The following is a 20,986-nucleotide window of genomic DNA, read 5'->3' as shown; positions in this document are numbered from 1 at the left end:
TTTTTAATAATATATGAAAGAATAAACATATAATGTATAATTTTCCCGCTCTAGTATAATTTACACACATATTACATAGTACTTATTTGTATACTTGCACAAACCCCAAATCCACACATACACATAATTAAAGAAAAAAACGACCAACCCGCCACCCACAGGCTTGCATTACATTACATTACGAGACATTACGACAATATGAGTAAAATCCGAGCAAGCAATTAATCGACCAATAATAGGATGCCTGGGACTTTCAGTGAGCTCAGTGGCGGCAACATCGATCTTGGTGGCTCACCAGTGTTCCCGTAGGACCTGGAGCACATGGTTACCCAATTAATGCACATTACAAGTTATATTTCTAGCTGAATAATTAAGTAACACACTAGTCTAGTATGTAAGGAAAAAGAAGGAAAGTTATGTCATTCATCATATTTTTCTCTCTACCAAACTTGTTCAACTGAAATGGGGATATTTTTAGAAAAATGTTTAGTATTTGTTGAGTGGATTCAAATTTATTCTTATATTACTTTAGCCGATCCCTCAAAACTTAATCCACCATTCTTCAATTCCTCATTTTTTGAAGGATTAACTTTTTGTCTATCTAGTTGATCCTCAAAGCTTAATGCCTCAAAAAAAATCCCAAAATAATTTTGTCACACAAGTTCATTTCAAACACAAATTTAAATGACTCCATTGCATAATTAAACAATGGTAGCACATTAATATCATACCTAACATAATTAAATAGTCTATTACCTACTAACACTATCTTGATATTGAACTAGCTAATCATCGAGATAATAAACTAAATAGAACTACAGTACAAAGGAGCTCTACTCCTCAGAGAAGTCCGACTCGGAGGAGATGGGGATCCACACCAACCCCCCTCGAAGGGGCCGGCCTCGTGGTAGTTGGCGGTGGACCGACTCCATGGCATTGAGTTGTCCTTCTCCTCCTCGTCGTTTACGAGCTCGTGAAGACCCTCGAACATCTCCTCACGCTCGGCTTTGAGGCGGGTGATCTTGCGGTGCTCGCGGACAATTGTGTGTGCGTTCCCTACGGACTCAAAGAATGTGTTGTTCTGAGTGAGGATCTGCGGATGCTCCTCAAGGAGAGTGGCCACGAAGACGACATCAGCGCGCTTGGCCACAAGCTACAGCTCGGCCGCTTGATGCTCCTTCTCCTCAGCCCAGGAGGCGACCCTCATAGCTAGAGGCAAGATGGCGGCCGCTGCTAAGGTGTCGATGAGGAAGTTTAGCTTCACCCTACTCCAGAAGAAGCTGAGCGTGGAGGTATCACAAGCATGCACCGCTTCTTCTATATTGGCAAACATGCCAATTCACACACATGTCGACGCGTCTGGGTACTCTGGGTTACATATCTTATATATGCGCCCACTTTCCCCACGGACGGAGCCTCACATCGTGGTACTTCAGTGGCGGCTTCGACATGTGAGGCGCCGTGGGTGCTCGTCGACGGTGATGATGGGGGAGGTGGTGGCAGCGCGGGGCTCGGGAGGCGATGGATGTCGAGCGGCGGCCACGACCACGAGGTCGAGCTCGGCGGCGTCGATAGTCAAGCGGTGGACGTGACCTAGAGCCTGGCGGCAGCAACCCAAATCGGGGGCGGCAACGACCAAAATGGATGGGTGGTGGGGTGGGCTAGGTTTTGGGGTCGGCGGCACCGGGTTTCATAGCCGGAGGCTAGCCAATCTCATGACATTGCCATTGGCTCGACCAGTAAGCAAGGTCGAAAACTTGACCATGGTTTCCTGGTAGAAACCCATTTCACCCAAGTTGTTGCGAAACCGAAAAAGAAGTGGTTTTCCGCACATCTTGCTCATTGTGTTGGTCCCACTTTTCTATTTATTTGGCCAAAAAATGCATCGGACAAGTTGGATTTCCAACCTTCATGGGACTCCATGGAACAAAATCTTGGTTGGTGCCCCATCCGCCACGCCATGAATGCGGGAGGGGAGTGGCCTCCCCATTTTTTTTTACTGAGAATTGCTCTTCTTGGAGCAAAAAATGAGGTAGAGGGAAAATGTTTGAGAGATAAAAAGCTATTTTTGAGGGACTAAAGGAAATGAGGGATATGCTAGATGGATGTTAATTCCTTGAAACAAAAATTTATGCCCCAGATATAACTTTTGGGGGATCAACTAGACTTGATCTTAGTTCTTAATTTCATCACTCTCATTTGTACTCTACCCTGCCTAAACAAAATATAGTCTAACCTAATATATGATATATACTGGTAGTAATACAATATATGTAGCCACACTTGGTTAAAAGTTTGAATTGAATGAATGAATGATCGAGCATTAGTATATGTGAAACATAAGTGATACTACTAAGACATTTCAGAAGGATGGCGTTACCTGTTTTTGCTCGAATTGGTTGGCATTGACTATGCCAGCATGAAACAGCAGAGCCCAGAGATGCGTGATGAACTCACCACCCCGTGAGAGATGATCAATGTGCTCCTTCACATTATCGGAAGGCGCGGTATAGAGCAACCTATTGGTCCAGAATCTTGCCAGCTCCTCCCATAGAACAAACACAGGCCGGTTTTCGAGACTCCTCCCTAGTTCCATGCCCTTCCGGAAAACTGATTCTTCCTTGGAGAAATCTGATTCTTCTTCATTCGTAATCACCCCTGTTGTTGAGTCCATATGTTTCATTGCCTCATATTTGTCTTTCGCCCCACGTAGTAAATGTCTTGCTTCCCGTGCGGCTGCATTATAAGCAGATTTTGTCTCCAAGGGGTTCGGAGGAAGTAACTGTGGCGCGGAGACAATCAAGTGTGCATAGTACTTGGACAACGTTGTGGCAACATCAAAATACACTGCTAGCTTCTCCCTCTCTTCTTCTACAGGGTGCTCATCAAGCCACTTCTTGTTTTTTGACTGCCCCATTTCTAGGTAACAAGTCGCAATGTGACAAGCCATAATAGTTCTCGGTCCATTTTTCCTCTCCGAAAAGACACCAATTGTCGGCCAAGTCCAAGACCAAGTACCTAGATCACCATTGTCAATAAGGCAGAGGCGCATATAAGAGTCAACAATGGCTTCCTTCACGTGTGTGGTCAACAGAACATCATTGCCTGTAGGACTGCCAAACATTTCCTCGTAAACTTGCTCAATGTACCGCAATCCAAATATCCTTGAAAAAGTGATGCATTCCTTGAATGCACGTTTCACAAACGTGGCCAACACACACTCTTTTGTGCTGATTGCTTCAACAAATGAATATTGTCCAAGCTTACGTTGCCAGACATAGCCGGCGAAAAAATTAATCTTGCTCATAAATGCTTTAAACCTCATTTGGCAGCCCCCGTCTCCATTTCTGATAGACTGACACACAAGGGCAACTTTAGACCAGTTGGATGTCCAACACCGTACCAACTGCATCACTTGGAGCAAAACAATGGAGACCAGTATTACTAGAGTGATGACAAGGTCATATGATGCGGTCGTCACAACAATAGTGTCGCCAGAAATATGTGTTCTCCTTGCCCCAGGTATGATAGTCACAACTCCCACAAATATTATGCCAATGATTGAGGCAAATGTCCAAATTGTTGCAACTTTCGACTCATAGTAATGAAGGAAGGCATTGTTAAAATATGTCATAGAGAAAATACAACTCAACCTCGATGACGTTAAATGCCCTCTCATAGTCAACAGTGCCATCATCCCTTTGTACAAGCAGGCCTTTGTTGACAAAATCCTCGGTCTCATCAAGGCGGGACTCAGCACATGCAAACCCGAAGAAACGTCGTTGCAACAAATGGCATAGGGAGAAGGAGAGGCAAACATCCTTGTAATAATCGGTGCTTCGTCCTGATGAAGTGAGGGTGCAAAGCCATATCTTGTTTGTAGTGATGACTTCATTACCCTCCAATATGTTGTTTCTTTTTCTGAAATGGTCTAGGGGCCAGTCGACAACGTACTTAGGGTAATCTCTCATAATGACGTCACCGTCATGACTTCTTGAATGGCTCTCTCCCATGTAATCAGCAATCAATTTGTTTACATTCCGCAATCTGCTTGGCAACACACTTGCTAGTGATCTGTGAAAGCCCTTAATGAAAGTGATGGCACACAGAACACCAATTGCAATGTTACCTACATCAGTGGAGATGGTGGATATACCAATTAGTAGGACATATCCACAATAGAGGCAGAGCTGGTATAGCAACTTCAGGAACTGGCTGTTGTGGTCAAGGTTGTACCCACTGATTGAGTCAATGCTGCCGAAGAGGGTGAGCAAGGATACGGCCCAGATGGGGTACATTTCACTCTTCACCGACGAGGACTGCATTAAGCCAATGCTGTATGTCCCGAGGGACAATGATAATGCATTTGCAACCAAGACACCTTTTTGAACAATCCAGTGGTTGGACCAGCGGCGGCTGGACCCAAAAGCCACAAAAAAGAAGGAGAGGGCAATGGCCACCAATGCAAGCACCTCAATACGAACCACTGTTCCTCTAGGGCTCTTCCACAACTCACTCAGATTGCCTAAATGGTGCTCCATGCCTCCTTCTCCGCCCCCCCGTAATCCACCCTGAAAGAAATATATGTGTGGGTATAGTAAGACTACCCACCAATGTAGAATTACTACTAGGTGAGCTTAACATTGCTTGACCATGGCTTAACATAAATTCTCATCATTAGACAATTTTCATGACTGAATACTAAAATGTGATCTTTAATTTTGATGCAAAAACACGCATTCCATTGCCCTGTGGATTTTTTTTTGCGAGTATGCCCTGTGGAAAAACAACAAATTATGTGCATAAGAAGTTGCTATTCTAGCCATTCTAAACAAACATAGTTGCTCACTAAAACTAGCAAGCACTATTGTGGTCACCGTACTGCGTACAAGTTTATTTGCCATGTACGTACCAGGAATTCTTGTTCTTCTTCTTCTGCTGCTGCTCTTCCCTAGGCTTTGCTTCAGGCAGGAGACGATGGAGGAAGAAGACAGACGAAGGAGATCTGCCTGTCTGTGTGGGATTTCAGCTGGCTCGCCAAAGGTCCTCTTGCTTACACGATGGGCTTGGAATATAATAAAGTTACTCTTACTCCAGCCATGTGTTTGGAATAACTTTATTTAGCTAACTTTAGCTACCCCAGAGAGTGTATCATAGCCTCTCTTTTTCGTTTTGTTTTTTCCTCTTTTTTTTCCAGCTGAAGCCTCCTCTCATTCTACCTGCCACGTCTCCATGAGTTTTGGTAACTATGATCCTTATGTCTTAATTTGCATGATCCCAATAAGTGTCTTTGTTGACTGGAGGAATGGATCGGATTTTATATTAGTATTACTTTAGTGCTTAAGAGCAACTACATCAACTTCCTTAAAAAAACTTCCTGTAAAACTGGTTTTATGGGATGACCCTAAAATTCAGGGGAAGTTGTTCAAGAGCTACTTTTGATAGTTCCCGCAAACTTCTTCCCGCCATTCAGTGACGTGTGACGGCCACCGGCGAGGGGCGGTGCGGGCGTGGCCCGGGTGGCGGCATGTCAGCTTTCCGGCAGGGCGCACAATAAAGTTTCAGGTTGTTTCTAGCCCACCAAAATTACACCGAAGGATTATCTTCCCGTAAACCCGAGGGAAAAAAGTACCTAGTTTACAGGATCCCCTTAAGATGTGGATGATTTACGAGAACTATTTGAGAGGGTTTTTGCCCCAAATTCCCGTAAACAATGTCTTTTTATGAATAAGGGAGTTGTTGGACTTGCTCTAATTTAATCACTCCTTTTGTACTCATGCCCACCTTATAACAATGTAACTAATTCATTTTTGCTTCTTTCATGCTGAAAGGAACACTTTTTAAGTTAGAAAACACGTAGAAAGAGTGTCAACTAATTGTTTGGGTTTATCTTGGCATGCATTATACTCCCTCCATTTTTATTTACTCTGCATATTATCTTTGACCTAAGTCAAACCTTATAAAATTTGACCAAGTTAACTGAAAACACTCTAAACTTCCACACTAAAAAATATATGGTATAAAAAGATATAGCATGATGATTATAATGATATTGACTTGGTACCGTGGATGTTATTTTTTAGGGTTTTTATCATTTATGCCACTACTTGTGTCTCACTACTCAGTTTTGCCACTAGGAGTTTCAACTGCTCAAAATGTCATCGCTTTGTTAGGCGCATGCTAAAAAATGCGAGAGACACCATTACTATCAGCTCAAAGCCCATTTACCATGTTATATGGCCAAAATACCCATGGACCAACATGTCAGGTTTCCCTCTATCTCATGACGATAAAAGTGTGGGTCCTACTCCATCCTCAATAGTGTTCTTATTTTTCACTAAAATTATTCGCTTGCTTACTCCTGACAAGTGGAGGCCACACTTATCATTGTGAGATAAAGAGAGTTGACATGTGGGTCTAGGAGTATTTTGGTCATATAAGGGCATCTCCTAGGTGGACCTGCAAACTGCCCACAACCGTCCAGTCCGCGTTGTCCGGCCACCACACCACACCCCTACTGGAACTCTACCTCTCCGTCACCTTAAGCGCTCCAGCAAGGCTCCACCTCGCTTCTCCTCCGTCGCCATTCAACCTCTTTCCTACGACCGCCCCTCCAAGTACCATCCACTACTGGTGTACTCACCATGCCCGATAACTACTCGTTGAATCGCTAGAACTAAATACAGTTTTCCCTTCTTTCTAGCAATGCATTCTGCTTTGAAGTACATATACGAGTAGTATGTTGAGTTGTCCGACGACTCGTCGGACGAGGAGGAGTACTTCAATGAGACGGTGATGATGCAGGCGGTCCTTAAAGACGCGCAGCATGCCGAGGAGCATGTTCTCAATTTTAAGTGCTCGATCAAGGGTCATCGAGTGCTCAACCGCAATAGGACGCGCGACCATTTGACACTGATGGCCGACTACTTTGCCCCCTATGCACTCTTCGTTGACCATTTTCGCCGGTGTTTTTGGATGCACAAGACTGTCTTTGATTGTTTGTACCATGGGCCTCTGCTCCTACGATGACTACTTCATCCTAAAGTGCACGCCCGCACTCCGGATGCTTGCATATGGCACGGCCGCTGATTCGTGGGACAAGTACCTACGAATGTCTGAAAGCACATGCGAAGATGACATGGTCAGGTTTGCAACTGTCGTGGTCGAGGTGTTCGGACCTCGGTACCTGAGAGAACCAACTGCGATAGACACCGGGAGGCTCTTAGCAATCTTAGAAGCAAGAGGGTGGCCATGTTTTCTTCGATCTCTTGACTGCATGCATTGAAAATGGAAGAACTGCCCGAAGGCTTTACAAGGGCAATATCAGGGTCATGTTAAGAAGCCCATCATCATTCTTGAAGCAGCTTGCATCACAGGATCTTTGGATTTGACACTCTTTCTTTGGCATGCCCGGAGATTTGGAGTTCTTCAGGCCCGTTTTGCAGTTGTTCATGGGCCTGCTAAACAAATGGGATCCGAAGACCTTGTGGGAGGTGATGACATGTTGCATGATCATGCACAACATGATCATTGAGGATGAGGGCGACCATGCTGCCGTAGCTCTAGAATTTGAGAACATGGATGATCCTATCCAACTTCCAAGCCAGAATCCGGCCACATTTGAAGAGTTTATTCAAATGCATCAACAAAAGTTTATTCAAATGCATCAACAAATTCGGCATCGACCAACTCACAAGCAGCTGAAGGAAGATCTGATTGAACATCAGGGGGCGGTTAAATGGGAAAACAATGTTGGGATGTAATATTTGAAATTTTTAAAATTTGAAGTATTGTTGCATGGGCAATTTGAACGTTTGTATCCTTTGTATGTGGATATTTGATCGTGTAGATTAAAAAAATGAGGAAGGCTGGATGCATGCGGCTACGTAGTAATGGCGGCCTCCCGCATCCATGTCCGCAGACTCGTCCCCCTGTCCGCGGACGGATATGGGAGGAAATTTGCGGGTTACTGTTGGAGATGCCCTAACATGGTCAACGGGTTTGACCTGACAATAACGATGTCTAATGTCAGCAAACATCTAAGGAACGATGACATTTTTAGGTGTCTAATGGCATTTTTGAGCAGACATCTCATGGGGCGATGGAATTTTTGACAATTTTTAATTTCTAATAGCAAACTGAGTAGTGGGACACAACTAATGGCATAAATGATAGAAACTCTAACTTTTTTTTATAAACTTGATCAAAGATTAGGAAGTTTGATCCGAGACAAAGCTAATATGCGAAGTAAATAAAAACGGAGGGAGTACATAGGCTGGTGTGCAATCTAATTAAGCAATGCAACTTGAAGACAAATTTGGTTCCAATTGAACTCACACGAATATACCTCCTTCTATAAGCTACTACAAGTATGCTTTTTTTTTGCACAGAAATCATACTAATACACGACCCGTAATCGCCATGCGCTGGGTGCATTTTAATTTTTTTTAATAGCCGTTTGATCTTCCGTCAGATCAACCTTGGCCCTCCTGAACTGAACTGTACTGTTTTTTGTTTACTGCGCCTGTCGTGTGTCTGTGGACTGGCCGACGGCTCTTCGAGGCTGAGTGCATATCTGGTGATACGGTCCAGAATATGCTACCGTGCTCCAGGATAATTTCGTGCGTTGGATCTGGGCGAAGGGACAAGATTGAGCAAATATTCAGTTTACACCCTTGTTTTTTCTGCAATTCAGGGTCAAGTGCATATCCCTTGGTTCATTTGCTCCCCTTGTTCCGTTCGTCTCCTTCGATTGGTTGTTTCCCCAGCGCCGCCGACCACCATGGGGCATGTCCCAATGCCGCCGGCCACTATAGCTTATTCATTTGATGTTCTAATGAATTTCACTAGGAAAAAGGCCCTGGAATATGCATGTTTTTTTGCAGTGAATTCTGTACCTGAAATAGGTCCTTAAATAAGTATGTTAGTTTTTATGTCAGAAATGTTTTTTAATGGTTGTTGCCATGTTCATTGGCTGTGAAATACTGTCCAGCTCTTTTGACTGAGAATAAATATCTACAAGGCTGGGCATCGCTAGAACCTCTTCCCTATCATACGTAGGGCTGCAAATGAGTCGAGTTCGAGCGAGTTGGATTTGACCCAGCTCAACTCATATCAAAATTCGAGTGAGTTCAGGCTGAGTGAAACTCATGGACGAGCTGTAGAACATGACTCGTGCTCAGCTTGTAACGATATCGAGTTGATCTTAAGCTAGTTTCGAGCTAAATGAGACGATAAAAATTAAAAAATCTACTACTATTATTCCAACTAGATAAATGTAACATCCCAAATTTTCAATTTGAAATGTTACGCATTAGATCATCATTGCATATCATATTTTATTGCATTTTGGTGTGATCCTAGAAATTCTACGCAACTCAAGGACCTATGGAGAGAGTTGAGGATTTTATTATTTTCATATTCGCGTTTTCGCGAATTTTGAAAAGAGGATCGTTCGATTTTAATTATTTTCTCTTCGAATATTTCTTTTATAAAAATAAAGAGAGAGGATAAAATGACTTCCTCAAAATAGAGAAATACCGAAGATTTAATATTAAAATCAAATAAGATTTTTATTCGGAGTTTTATTGTTATTTTATTGGAATTAGGAAAAAAAGCGTTTTTCAAAATTGCATTTTAGGCCCAAATAAATGTTCACTTTGTCCGGCTTATTTTTATAGGACGGAAAAAATTTATTTCGGAATTTTTGGAGTCCTCTTAGTATTTCTTTTCTTTCTTTTTCTGCATGTTGGAATTATTTATAAAAAAAGTCAAACCGACTCCGGGCCGTACCCGAGCGGAACTCCGCCCGGGGAGGCTTTATAAGCCGCGCCGGCCGAGCCCCGAGGCCCATCAGCCTGAGCCCCGAAACCCTAGCCGCCGCGCCGCCGAGCCGCCGCCGCCGCACCGTCCCGCCGCCGCTGCCGCCGCCGCACCGCCCCGCCGCTGCACCGGAGCCGCCCCGTCGTCGCCGGACCTCGCCGGACCCGAGATAGCCGCCTCGGTTTTCGCGAGAAAACCGTTTGGTTTTTTTAAACCCTAGATCCATATTTTTTATTTTAGATCCGGTTCGGTTTATTTTTGGTTTAGTTATTTAGCAAACGCCCGTTTTTACGTTCGTTTTAACGAACGGTTTTCACCGTTTAGCTGCAAACAGCGAACGTTCGTTCGTTAGCCTGTTCGTCAGTTTTTTTTTTCTCGAATTTTCCGCGATTATTTTTCGATCGTGATTTTTGCTCCGATTTTCGTTTTAGTATAACTTTTCGCTCGTTTATCGGAATCAGGCGATTCAAGCGCCTAGAGTTTCGTCTCGAAACCCTCTTTCCGTTTAATTAACTTAAACAAGTTTTTGCTACTGTAAAATTTGACTTTAGTCCAAATTAGTAAACGAAGCTTGTTTCTTTCGCAGTTTGAGTTTCGTTGCTCCGTTTGATTTAATTTTTTTTGGATACCGGAGTTCTTAAGTTGAACTTTCTGATTAGACTTCTTATTTGAGTTTTACCTGTGCCCTTGCTTGATTTCTTATTGTATGCTTGTTTGATTGCGATAGAGTACCCGGAGTGCGAAGCGTGCTACATCGAGTCTCTAGGTTTCACAGATCATCAGCAAGGCAAGTAACACTTTGATCATACCTCTTTACTACTCAGTTTTATTGCATTAGATCAATCCTCAAACACTTGCATGGTTAGGATCTGAAAAATTGTGGGTTGGGAAGTAGATGAGGTAGTACCTATTCACCTGTTTCATTATCAAACTCTGGGAGTTACTTCTACGTTGCTTATATTGCTATGCTATGCTAGTAGACGTGATTTGGGTTTGAGTGTATTCCATGACAGATTGTGAGTTTGTTTACTTAATGGTTCAACTTAAGGTGGCAAACTTTAATACACATCTGGGTGGATTGAGGCACCTGGGGAACCCAGTGATTGCCTGTATTTTTGGAAATCCCGGGGTACCGTGTGATTTTCCTATGGACCGCCACCCAGGCTCAAAGGGATCATATGATTATTCATGTTGGAAACTTCCGTGTGCAGCCACATGCCATTATGGGCTTTGGCATAGTTGATTAAGTCGTGTGAACTCTTACAGTGATAGACTAGCAGATGTAGGGGATGTAGGTGTACCGGTCTACCCATCGTAAGGTGCTAACGCTTCTGAAAGACTATGTCTCGGTCATCCGTTTCTCAAACACCTTGTAGTGCGAGAAATCCAACGGAGGAGATCGAGTCTTGTGGGGAAAAGTGCACAAACCTCTACAGAGTGTACAAACTAATCATGGTTAGCCGTGTCCCCGGTTATGGACATCTTGAGTATCTAGTTCTTGGATTATTATGTGGATCTCATCAATCTAAATTAATTTTGTTGGGTTAATGATTACTTTTAATTGGGATTGAGAGGGGGTTTACCTTCTCAATGTTTTCAACCAACTTTGTAGTTAAATAAAATATATTCCTTTGCAATAGGGAAAAATTGGCTTTTCGCAAAACCTATTAACCATACAGCCTCCACCATCCATATATGCATGTAGTGATAGCTTTACATTGTTCATTACTCTCTTGTGTTACAATTGCCAGCATATTCCATGTGTTGACCCGTTTCGGGCTGCAACGTATCATGTTGCGGACTTTTCAGACGACGAGTAAGGAGCCTTAGGTCGTGGTCTTTCACTCAGTGATGCCGGTGGAGTTGATGGACTCACTTTATCTTCCAAGCCTTCCACTGTTATCGTATTAGATGGCCTTAAGCCATATTTATTGTAATAAGTTATCTTTTGAGACATTCGATGTAATAAGTGTGTGATTGCTACTCTGTTATAAATCCTCAAGTACTGTGCGTGTCAGCATTACCGATCCAGGGATGACACTGATGCACAGATATCACGCTGTTTGAGGTCTGGTCGCTACAAGATGGTGTCAGAGCGCACGCTGACTATAGGACACGACCACTAGCTAAAGCCCTAGATCACTACTCTCTTCTCATTTCTGACTCCTCTCCATTTTCTACTCTTTAGGATGGCGGACGCAAGGAACAAGTTTGCACAACCGGATGAAGAAACACCCTTTGGACGACACTTGAAGGAAGTCACTAGGTACCTGAACATTAGAATACCAAGCTTCACCGGGACTTACAACGCCACTTTACCAGAAGAGGAGCGCTGGATGATTCAAGTTCAAGTTCCAGGAAGGACATTTTCGCCAGTCACTGAGCCCATAGAGTTTTTCTTTGATGCACCAACCTGGAGTCTAGGAAAGAGTATGGCAGCTCACATCACCATGGGACGCATTGGAGAAGTTTATCATAAGGATCTCAAGGATACTATCTACCAGATTTGTGGGCGCCGAGATGAGCAATGGGAGATGATTAGCACCAGGAAGGATAGATCAATTGCAGCTTTCATCCAGGAGTTAAACCAGCATATTCGCCGCCAGGAGAACCAGATGTGCGCAGGCATGATAGATCTGAAGAAGGCGATGACAAGGATCACGGAGCTTGAGGAAGAACTCAAGGCAACTCACGAAGATTACGAGGAGGAAATCGTTGTACTAGTGGAGAAGAATGACGATCTGGAAAGGAAGCTAGGAGTATTCATGGGAGACCCCGCGCCAGGAGGAGAAGATGATGAACCCAAGGAGATTCGTTCTGAGGACTACATCATCATCAACGACACCGACTCGGACCCCGACGATAGTGATGATGATTATGAAGACGAAGCTGGAGCAGATATCATGGAGTCTTCGACCGATAAATATATTTAGTTGACCACCAAAACAATAGTAGTAGTCTACCATGTATATAGTATAGTCCGAGCACTTTGTAACGATAAGTTCTAGACCGATTGTATGCCCTTGCTTGATTGATTAAGTGATATGATTGTGTTTGTCTCATGTGCATATGGGTAGTGTTTTCTCACTAGACCTCATTCTATTCTATTCTCTTCCCTCTAAACCCTCAGATGCCTCCGAGACGTGACCCTGGATTTACCTTTCCACCAGAGCTCACTCAGTTGATCCAGCAGCAGAATACCCTAATGCAGTTGTTAGTTCAGAACCAAGGCAACAACAACCCACCACCACCACCAGGTTACAACTTAGCCCGTTTTCTGAGGTTGCAGCTGCCGATGTTTTCCAGTAGCACCGAGCCGATAGTGGTAGATGATTGGCTCCGCAGGATTGGAAGGGAGTTAACCACTACAGGATGCACAAATGCTGAGAGGGTGCGTTTTGCCGCGCACCAATTGGATGGACCAGCAGCCTCATGGTGGGAGAATTACATTGTTACCTATCCTATAGCCATTGTTACATGGGACCAGCTCCAGCAGGCTTTTCACACCGCCCATGTATCAGCAGGAGCTATGGCCATAAAGAAGTGTGAGTTTCGCAACTTACGCCAAGGAGGACACACAGTTAGCCAGTATGTGGATGACTTTAGCAAGCTAGCCCGTTATGCCCCAGATGATGTTGCTACGGATGCGGCTAAGCAGGAGAAGTTGTTGGAGGGATTGAATGATGAGCTGAGCATGCAGTGATAGTAGCAACCTTTAATAACTACCAACAGTTGGTAGATAGAGCTCTCATGATTGAAGGGAAGCAGCAGCAGATTGATAACCACAAGAGGCAGTATGGACAAGGGAAGCATAATTCAGGAGCTCAACAGAGACCCCGTTTCACCCTGAACTCGAGAGGACTTGTGCATAACCATGGAGGCCACACTCACAATGGAGGAAGTTCACACAACCATAGTGGCTCCAAGAATGGTAATGGAGGAAGCAACGGACAGAACCGTTCCAACCCATCAACGCCCGCCAAGAAAGATCTAAGCCACGTTACTTGCTACAAGTGCCATAAGACCGGACATTACGCCAATGAATATCCTGAAGCTAAGAACGGAAACGACAATGGAAGCTCTGGGAAGAAGCCCAACCCTTTCAACAGGGGACAAGTGAACCACGTTAACGTGGAGGAGATTGAAGCCCAGCCAGATGTAGTAATAGGTAAGTTTTTGGTTAAGTCTTTTACTGTAGTCACACTTTTCGATACTGGTGCATAGCATTCATACATATCAAGGGGATTTGTGGATAAGTATATATAAACTGCCCACCAAAGTTCTTAGTACACCTATGTTAGTGAGCTCGCCAGGAGCAGAGTATATGGCAAGCCAAGGATGTTTTTAGATACCATTGGCCATAGGTAGCCACGTTTTCCCCTCAGACCTGATAATTCTAGAGTCGCAAGGTTTGGAGGTGATTCTGGGTATGGATTGGCTATCGATGTATGGAGGAAACATTGATTGTGCTAGTAAGTCGATTTTGCTCACCGCCCTAGAAGGAAGAAGGATCAAGTATGTATCCCGGCATTTGCCGATTAGGACTCAAGTAAATTCCTTAACAGGAGTTGTACAGGAGGAAGTACCGGTGGTAAAGGATTTCCCGGATGTATTTCCAGAAGAGTTGCCAGGCATGCCATCGGATAGAGACATAGAGTTTTTGATAGAGCTTTTGCCAGGCACAGGGCCAATATCTAAGAGACCGTATAGGATGCCCGCACAGGATTTAGAGGAAATTAAGAAACAGATTAAGGAGTTATTGGATAAAGGATATATTCGCCCAAGTTCGTCACCTTGGGGATCACCAGTACTTCTAGTGGAGAAGAAGGATGGATTGTTAAGGATGGTTGTTGATTATCGTGGATTGAATGAAGTAACGATCAAGAACAAGTACCCACTGCCGATGATCAATGATTTGTTTGATCAGCTGCAAGGAGCTAAGGTGTTTTCCAAGATCGATCTGCGATCAGGTTACCACCAGTTGAAGATTCGAGAGCAAGATATACCTAAGACAACCTTTACCACAAGGTACGGGCTATATGAGTATACCGTTATGTCATTTGGCTTGACTAACGCACCTACTTATTTTATGAACATGATGAACAAGGTGTTTATGGAGTTTCTGGATAAGTTCGTCGTAGTGTTCATAGATGATATTTTGGTCTACTCGAAAAATGAAGAGGAGCATAAGGAGCACTTGCGTTTGGTACTTGGGAAGCTCAGAGAACATCAGCTATAAGCCAAGTTCAGCAAGTGTGAGTTTTAGTTGAAGGAAGTTGGATTCCTTGGACATGTTACATCCGAAGAAGGAATAGTAGTAGACCCCAACAAAGTCGTCACTGTGACAAATTGGGAGGCACCCACGTCCGTTGGAGAGATCCGGAGTTTTCTTGGACTTGCAGGATACTACCGGAGGTTCATTGAGAATTTCTCGAAGATTGCAAAGCCTATGATGGAGTTGTTAAAGAAGGACACCAAATTCAAATGGACTGAGGAATGTGAGGCCAGTTTTCAGGAACTGAAGAAATGTTTGGTTACATCACCAGTGTTGATTCTGCCAGATCAACGCAAGGATTATGAAGTGTATTGCGACACCTCTCGTCAAGGACTTGGAGCAGTGCTTATGCAGGAAGGAAGAGTTGTTTCATATGCCTCACGACAGCTTAAAACCCATGAGTTAAATTATGCTATGCATGATTTGGAGTTAGTAGCCGTAGTGCATGCATTGAAGACTTGGAGACATTTTCTCATCGGAAACCATTGTGAGGTATACATGAATCACAAGAGTTTGAAGTATATCTTCACACAGAAGGAGTTGAATCTCGGGCAGAGGAGATGGTTGGAACTCATTAAGGATTATGACATGAAGTTGCACTATCATCCCGGAAAGGCTAACGTAGTAGCCGATGCGTTTGAGCCGCAAGAGTCATGTCAATACACTCATGACCGGAGAGTTACCCAAGGAGTTAGCAGAAGGCCTTCGTGAGCTATGTTTGGAGATAGTTCCGAGAGGTTATGTAGCAGCTTTGGAGATTCAGTCTACTTTGATGGATAAGATCAGAGAAGCGCAGAAGACGACAAGGAGATCACCGAGATAAAGGAAAGGATGAGCAAAGGAAAAGCCAAGGGATTTCGGGAGGATGAACACAATACCTTATGGTTTGAGGACCGCGTATATGTTCCAAATGATCAGGAGATCAGGAAGCTGATTTTGTAGGAGGCCCATTGTCGGTGTCAAAACCGGCGGATCTCGGGTAGGGGGTCCCGAACTGTGCGTCTAGGCGGATGGTAACAGGAGGCAGGGGACACAATGTTTTACCCAGGTTCGGGCCCTCTTGATGGAGGTAAAACCCTACGTCCTGCTTGATTAATATTGATGATATGGGTAGTACAAGAGTAGATCTACCATGAGATCAAGGAGGCTAAACCCTAGAAGCCAGCCTATGGTATGATTGTTATTCGTCCTACGGACTAAAACCCTCCGGTTTATATAGACACCGGAGAGGGCTAGGGTTACACAGAGTCGGTTACAAATGGTAGGAGAACTACATATCTGTATCGCCAAGCTTGCCTTCCACGCCAAGGAAAGTCCCTTCCGGACACGGGACGAAGTCTTCAATCTTGTATCTTCATAGTCCAGGAGTCCGGCCGAAGGTATAGTCCGGCTATCCGGACACCCCCTAATCCAGGACTCCCTCAGTAGCCCCTGAACCAGGCTTCAATGACGACGAGTCCGGCGCGCATATTGTCTTCGGCATTGCAAGGCGGGTTCCTCCTCCAATTACTTCGTAGAAGATTTTGAACACAAAGGCAGTGTCCGGCTCTGCAAAATAAGTTTCCACATATTGCCATAGAGAGAATAATATTTACACAAATCTAATCTGCTGACGTATTCCGTAGCATGACATCACACCACGACCAAGTCTTTATTTGAATCGTTTTATGGTCCCACCTCAGCGCGTTTAGCGAGGCAGTTTCCTTGGCATGCCTTGTCAAAGCAGAGACCGTGTCCCCTTATTCCGGGATTCTCATCAATACGGGCGTGGGTAACCCAACCGTACCTGTTGGTATGTTTTCTCGATCAAAGGCGAGTCCCAAACAGTCACGGGGAGGGCCCTTGGTATTCAACCTCTTATAAAGAGACCAAGGCCTTACTCCTTTCTTTCAATCTCAAACGAGTTCGCCCTTCGCCTCGAGTTCCAACACCCAAGGCTCCAGATTTCAGGCGCTTCGGACCTTCGACAATGTCCGGTTCCGACCTTCGAGGCTGATGGATGCCCTCCTCCGTCATGGAGGAGGACGTGCTGAAGTTGAGAGAGGCCAGGTTCTTGACCGGCGAAATCTCGCATAGGCTGCCTGCTCAAGGGCAGGTCATTCCCACTCCCAAGCCTGGTCAGAGTGTGGTGTTCATGTCTCACTTCCTTCGGGGGCTAGGATTCCCGACTGATCCCTTTGTGAGGGGGCTCATGTTTTATTATGGGCTGGAATTTCACGACTTAGCTCGAGAGTCCATCCTCCATATTTCCTCATTCATCGTCGTGTGTGAAGCCTTCCTCCGTATTACTCCTCACTTCGGACTATGTGTAACACCCTCGATGCGACTATATCTCCCACGTGTCCAGGCACGACTTAGAGGCATAATCGCATTGAAGGCATATGTCGCAAGTCAGGCAATCATCACAAACATCCCATGTAATATAGATGAATAAAAGGGATAACATAGTTGGCTTACACTCGCCACGTCAATCAAGTACATAAATAACATACATCATCCAAACACTCATGGCCCGACTACGGCGCCAAAATGAAAGATAACCCAACAAGCGACATGGTCCCGATCAACCCTAACAGGGCACCACTACTGATCATCAGGAAAAGAAACATAGTATCGCTGAGAGTCCTCGTCGAACTCCCACTTGAGCTCGAGCGCGTCACCTGGAGCGGAATCATCCGGACCTGCATCTGGTGTAATAGTAATCTGTGAGCCATAGGGACTCAGCAATCTCACACCCTCGCGATCAAGACTATTTAAGCTTATAGGTAAGGCAAGGTAAATATATATGTGGAGCTGCAGCAAGCGACTAGCATATATGGTGGATAACTTATTCGCAAAAGAGAGCGAGAAGAAGAGGCAAAGCGCGAGCGAGAAACTAGAGGACAACCTGCGCAAGCATTACTCCAACACCGTGTCCACTTCCCGGACTCCGCCGAGAAGAGGCCATCATGGTGACACACTCGGTTGATTCATTTTAATTAAGTTAAGGTTCAAGTTATCTACAACCGGACATTAACAAATTCCCATCTGCCCATAACCGCGGGCACGGCTTTCGAATGTTCAAATCCCTGCAGGGGAGTCCCAACTTAGCCCATGACAAGCTCTCACGGTCAACGAAGGAATAGACCTCCTCCCGAGATGTTCCGATCAAACTCGGTACCTCAGTTCTTCAAGACACTTCGACAGGTTAAAACAAGACCATCAACACCGCCCGAATGTGCCGACAAATCCCGATAGGAGCTGCACATATCTCATTCTCAGGGCACACTCAGATGAGCCAGACGTCGGGTAGGCCAGCCCAGAGTTGCCCCTGGTAGCCCCGGACATCGCTCGGTTGGACCAACACTTAGAGGAGCACTGGCCCGGGGGGTTTAAAATAAGATGACCCTCGGGCTCCGGAAACCCAAGGGAAAAAGAGGCTAGGTGGCAAATGGTAAAACCAAGGTTGGGCATTGCTGGAAAAGCTTTAATCAAGACGAACTATCAAGGGGTTCCCATTATAACCCAACCGCGTAAGGAACGCAAAATCCGAGAACATAACACTGATATGACGGAAACTAGGGCGGCAAGAGTGGAACAAAACACTAGGCGAGAGGCCGAGCCTTCCACCCTTTACCAAGTGTATAGATGCATTAAGATAACATGGCAATATAATTATATCCCAACAAGTAAATAAATGTTCCAACAAGGAACAGCCTCCAATCTTCACCTGCAACTAGCAACGCTATAAGAGGGGCTGAGCAAAGCGGTAACATAGCCAATCAACGGTTTGCTAGGACATGGTGGGTTAGAGGTTTGACATGGCAATTTGGGAGGCTGACAAGAAAATGGTAGGCATCGTAGCATTGGCATAGCAAAAGAGCGAGCAAACTAGCATAGCAAAGATAGTAGTGATTTCGAGGGTATGATCATCTTGCCTGCAAAGCTGTCAGAGTTGACTGGATCCTCGAAAGCAAACTCAACGGGCTCCTCGTTAGCGAACTCGTCTCCCGGCTCTACCCAAACAAGACAAACAATCAAACGGAACACAATCAACCACGTGCAAGGATCAAACAATATGATGCAATGATGATGTGCTATGCGGGATGCATATGCAAGACGTGATAGGGAATGCATGAACCTGGCCTCAACTTGGGAATCCAAGTGTGCCACTGGAAAGATGAGATGAAATCGCTTGAAAACGATATAAAGAACGCCGGAATCGGAGTTACGGTTTGGAAATGGCAAGCGATTCAAATATGACACTGGTCTGCGATTTACAGCAAGTAGCCATCTAAATGCAATGAGATGAACATGCTACAGCACCCAAACATGACAACAAAATACATGGCAGGGATGCATTCAAGATGCTTAACAAAAGTCTAGCACTGAGCTACGGCCAATTCATCCATTAACAGGTTCAAACAAGTATGGCAAAAATGCATATGGCAAACAGATCTCAGACTTAGTGAAATTAACACTTGTCTGGAATTTCAGACCAAGTAGCCCACTTCGGAGCAACAAAACAACATGCTACAGGACCTGAACATGGCAAAGTAAAACATGGCATGGAGCTACTCAAATAGCTTAACAAAAGTCCCTTAGTGGCCTTGAGCCAAAAGGGATCAGAAAATATACTAACAAGCATGGCAACATAGCAAAAGCATAATCAGTTTTCAGACTTAGTGAAAACTGGCACATGCTGAAACTTATCCCAAGTAGGCATGTTTACGAGCTTGATGCACTCACTACGGTGCAAGTCATGAAAAGCCAAGCATACATCTATCAGGAACACACAAAATGCAAGCTATACATGGCAAGAACAATAGCATAGCATGCACGGATCAACTACAACATCATCGGCAAAATTGCAAACAAGTTGACAATCTGCCCAGATTCACAAAGTAGCAAAAGTAGAGCTCGATTGACTCAAGATAGGGTGCTCCATAATTGCAAACAAAGACATGGATGTATAGAGCATCACAAGATTAATAAAACATCCTTACTGATCATCCTCAAAAGAGGCACGGATTTCTCGGAAACAACAAGAACATATGACAACATGAGATAAACAACTCAAGGACTTAGTGGAAATGCTAAGTCCCTGAAAACAGAATTAGCAATTGCACCACTTTGCAAGCTTGCACAAGACACCACACACATCACAAAAATACATGGGTTGCACCTCTGGAAAGATGAAAAAACCCTTAACAAAACATATGTAGAGTATCACGGCATATCATGCACACATTAATCATGGCAAAAATGACAAAAGTCTAAATGGAGTAGCAGATCTGACAATTATCTCAAGTAGCCCTCTTCTAACAGCATTTCGGGCATCAAGATGAACTCAAATGAAAATAATGCAATGGAACGAAATGATGTACTCTCTGAGACGAACATTTTGATATGCTATATGCATGAATCGGAGCTACGGATGCAAAGTTACGGGGCTATGAACAGGAGCACTTGGATCTGCAATTCCGAGGACTTAGAAGAAATTTACCCCGCGCGGATCTAGGGTTTGACCCGGCGCGCGAACCGAGGCGGCCGGAGCACTGTAGACGCCGGATTTGAGGAGGATCTCGCCGGAACTCGTCGGGGAGGAGACCGAAGCTCGCCGGAGGAGCTGGCCGGCCGGATCTGGTGACGGCGGTGGCTGGTGGAGGCCTAGGGCGGCACGGGCGAGGCCGGTGCGGCGGCCAGAGCTGCGGTGGCCGCGGGGAGAAGCAAGGCAGCGGCACGGCGAAGCGTTGCCGGCGCAAGGCGGCGCGGGCGGTCGGGCGGAGGAGGGAGAAGGCCCGGGTGGCGGCGGGAGCGACTGGGCCACGGGGGCCCGGCTCGGGCCTGGCGGGCCCGCGTGGGTGGCCGCGCGGCGAAGTGGGCACACCCCCACGTGGCGGCGCGCGA

At 45.1% G+C, this 20,986-nt stretch overlaps 1 protein-coding gene across 1 annotated transcript; it reads right to left on the bottom strand.

The window, feature by feature from the left end:
- Nucleotides 1–242: 242 nt before the first annotated feature.
- On the bottom strand, nt 243–3,790 carry LOC119343818. Its single transcript, XM_037614580.1, has 2 exons — nt 2,381–3,790; nt 243–312 (listed from the first exon to the last, which is right to left on the bottom strand). Exons 1-2 carry the CDS (start codon nt 3,740–3,742, stop codon nt 292–294), a joined length of 1,383 nt encoding a protein of 460 aa, XP_037470477.1. The 5' UTR covers nt 3,743–3,790; the 3' UTR covers nt 243–291.
- Between the last annotated feature and the right edge of the window lie 17,196 nt (nt 3,791–20,986).

The sequence above is a fragment of the Triticum dicoccoides genome, unplaced genomic scaffold (assembly GCF_002162155.2).
Source record: "Triticum dicoccoides isolate Atlit2015 ecotype Zavitan unplaced genomic scaffold, WEW_v2.0 scaffold141975, whole genome shotgun sequence".
Classification (NCBI taxonomy): domain Eukaryota; kingdom Viridiplantae; phylum Streptophyta; class Magnoliopsida; order Poales; family Poaceae; genus Triticum; species Triticum dicoccoides.
The sequence above is the reverse complement of the archived record's forward strand: the minus strand, read 5'-3'. Positions and strand labels throughout refer to the sequence as shown.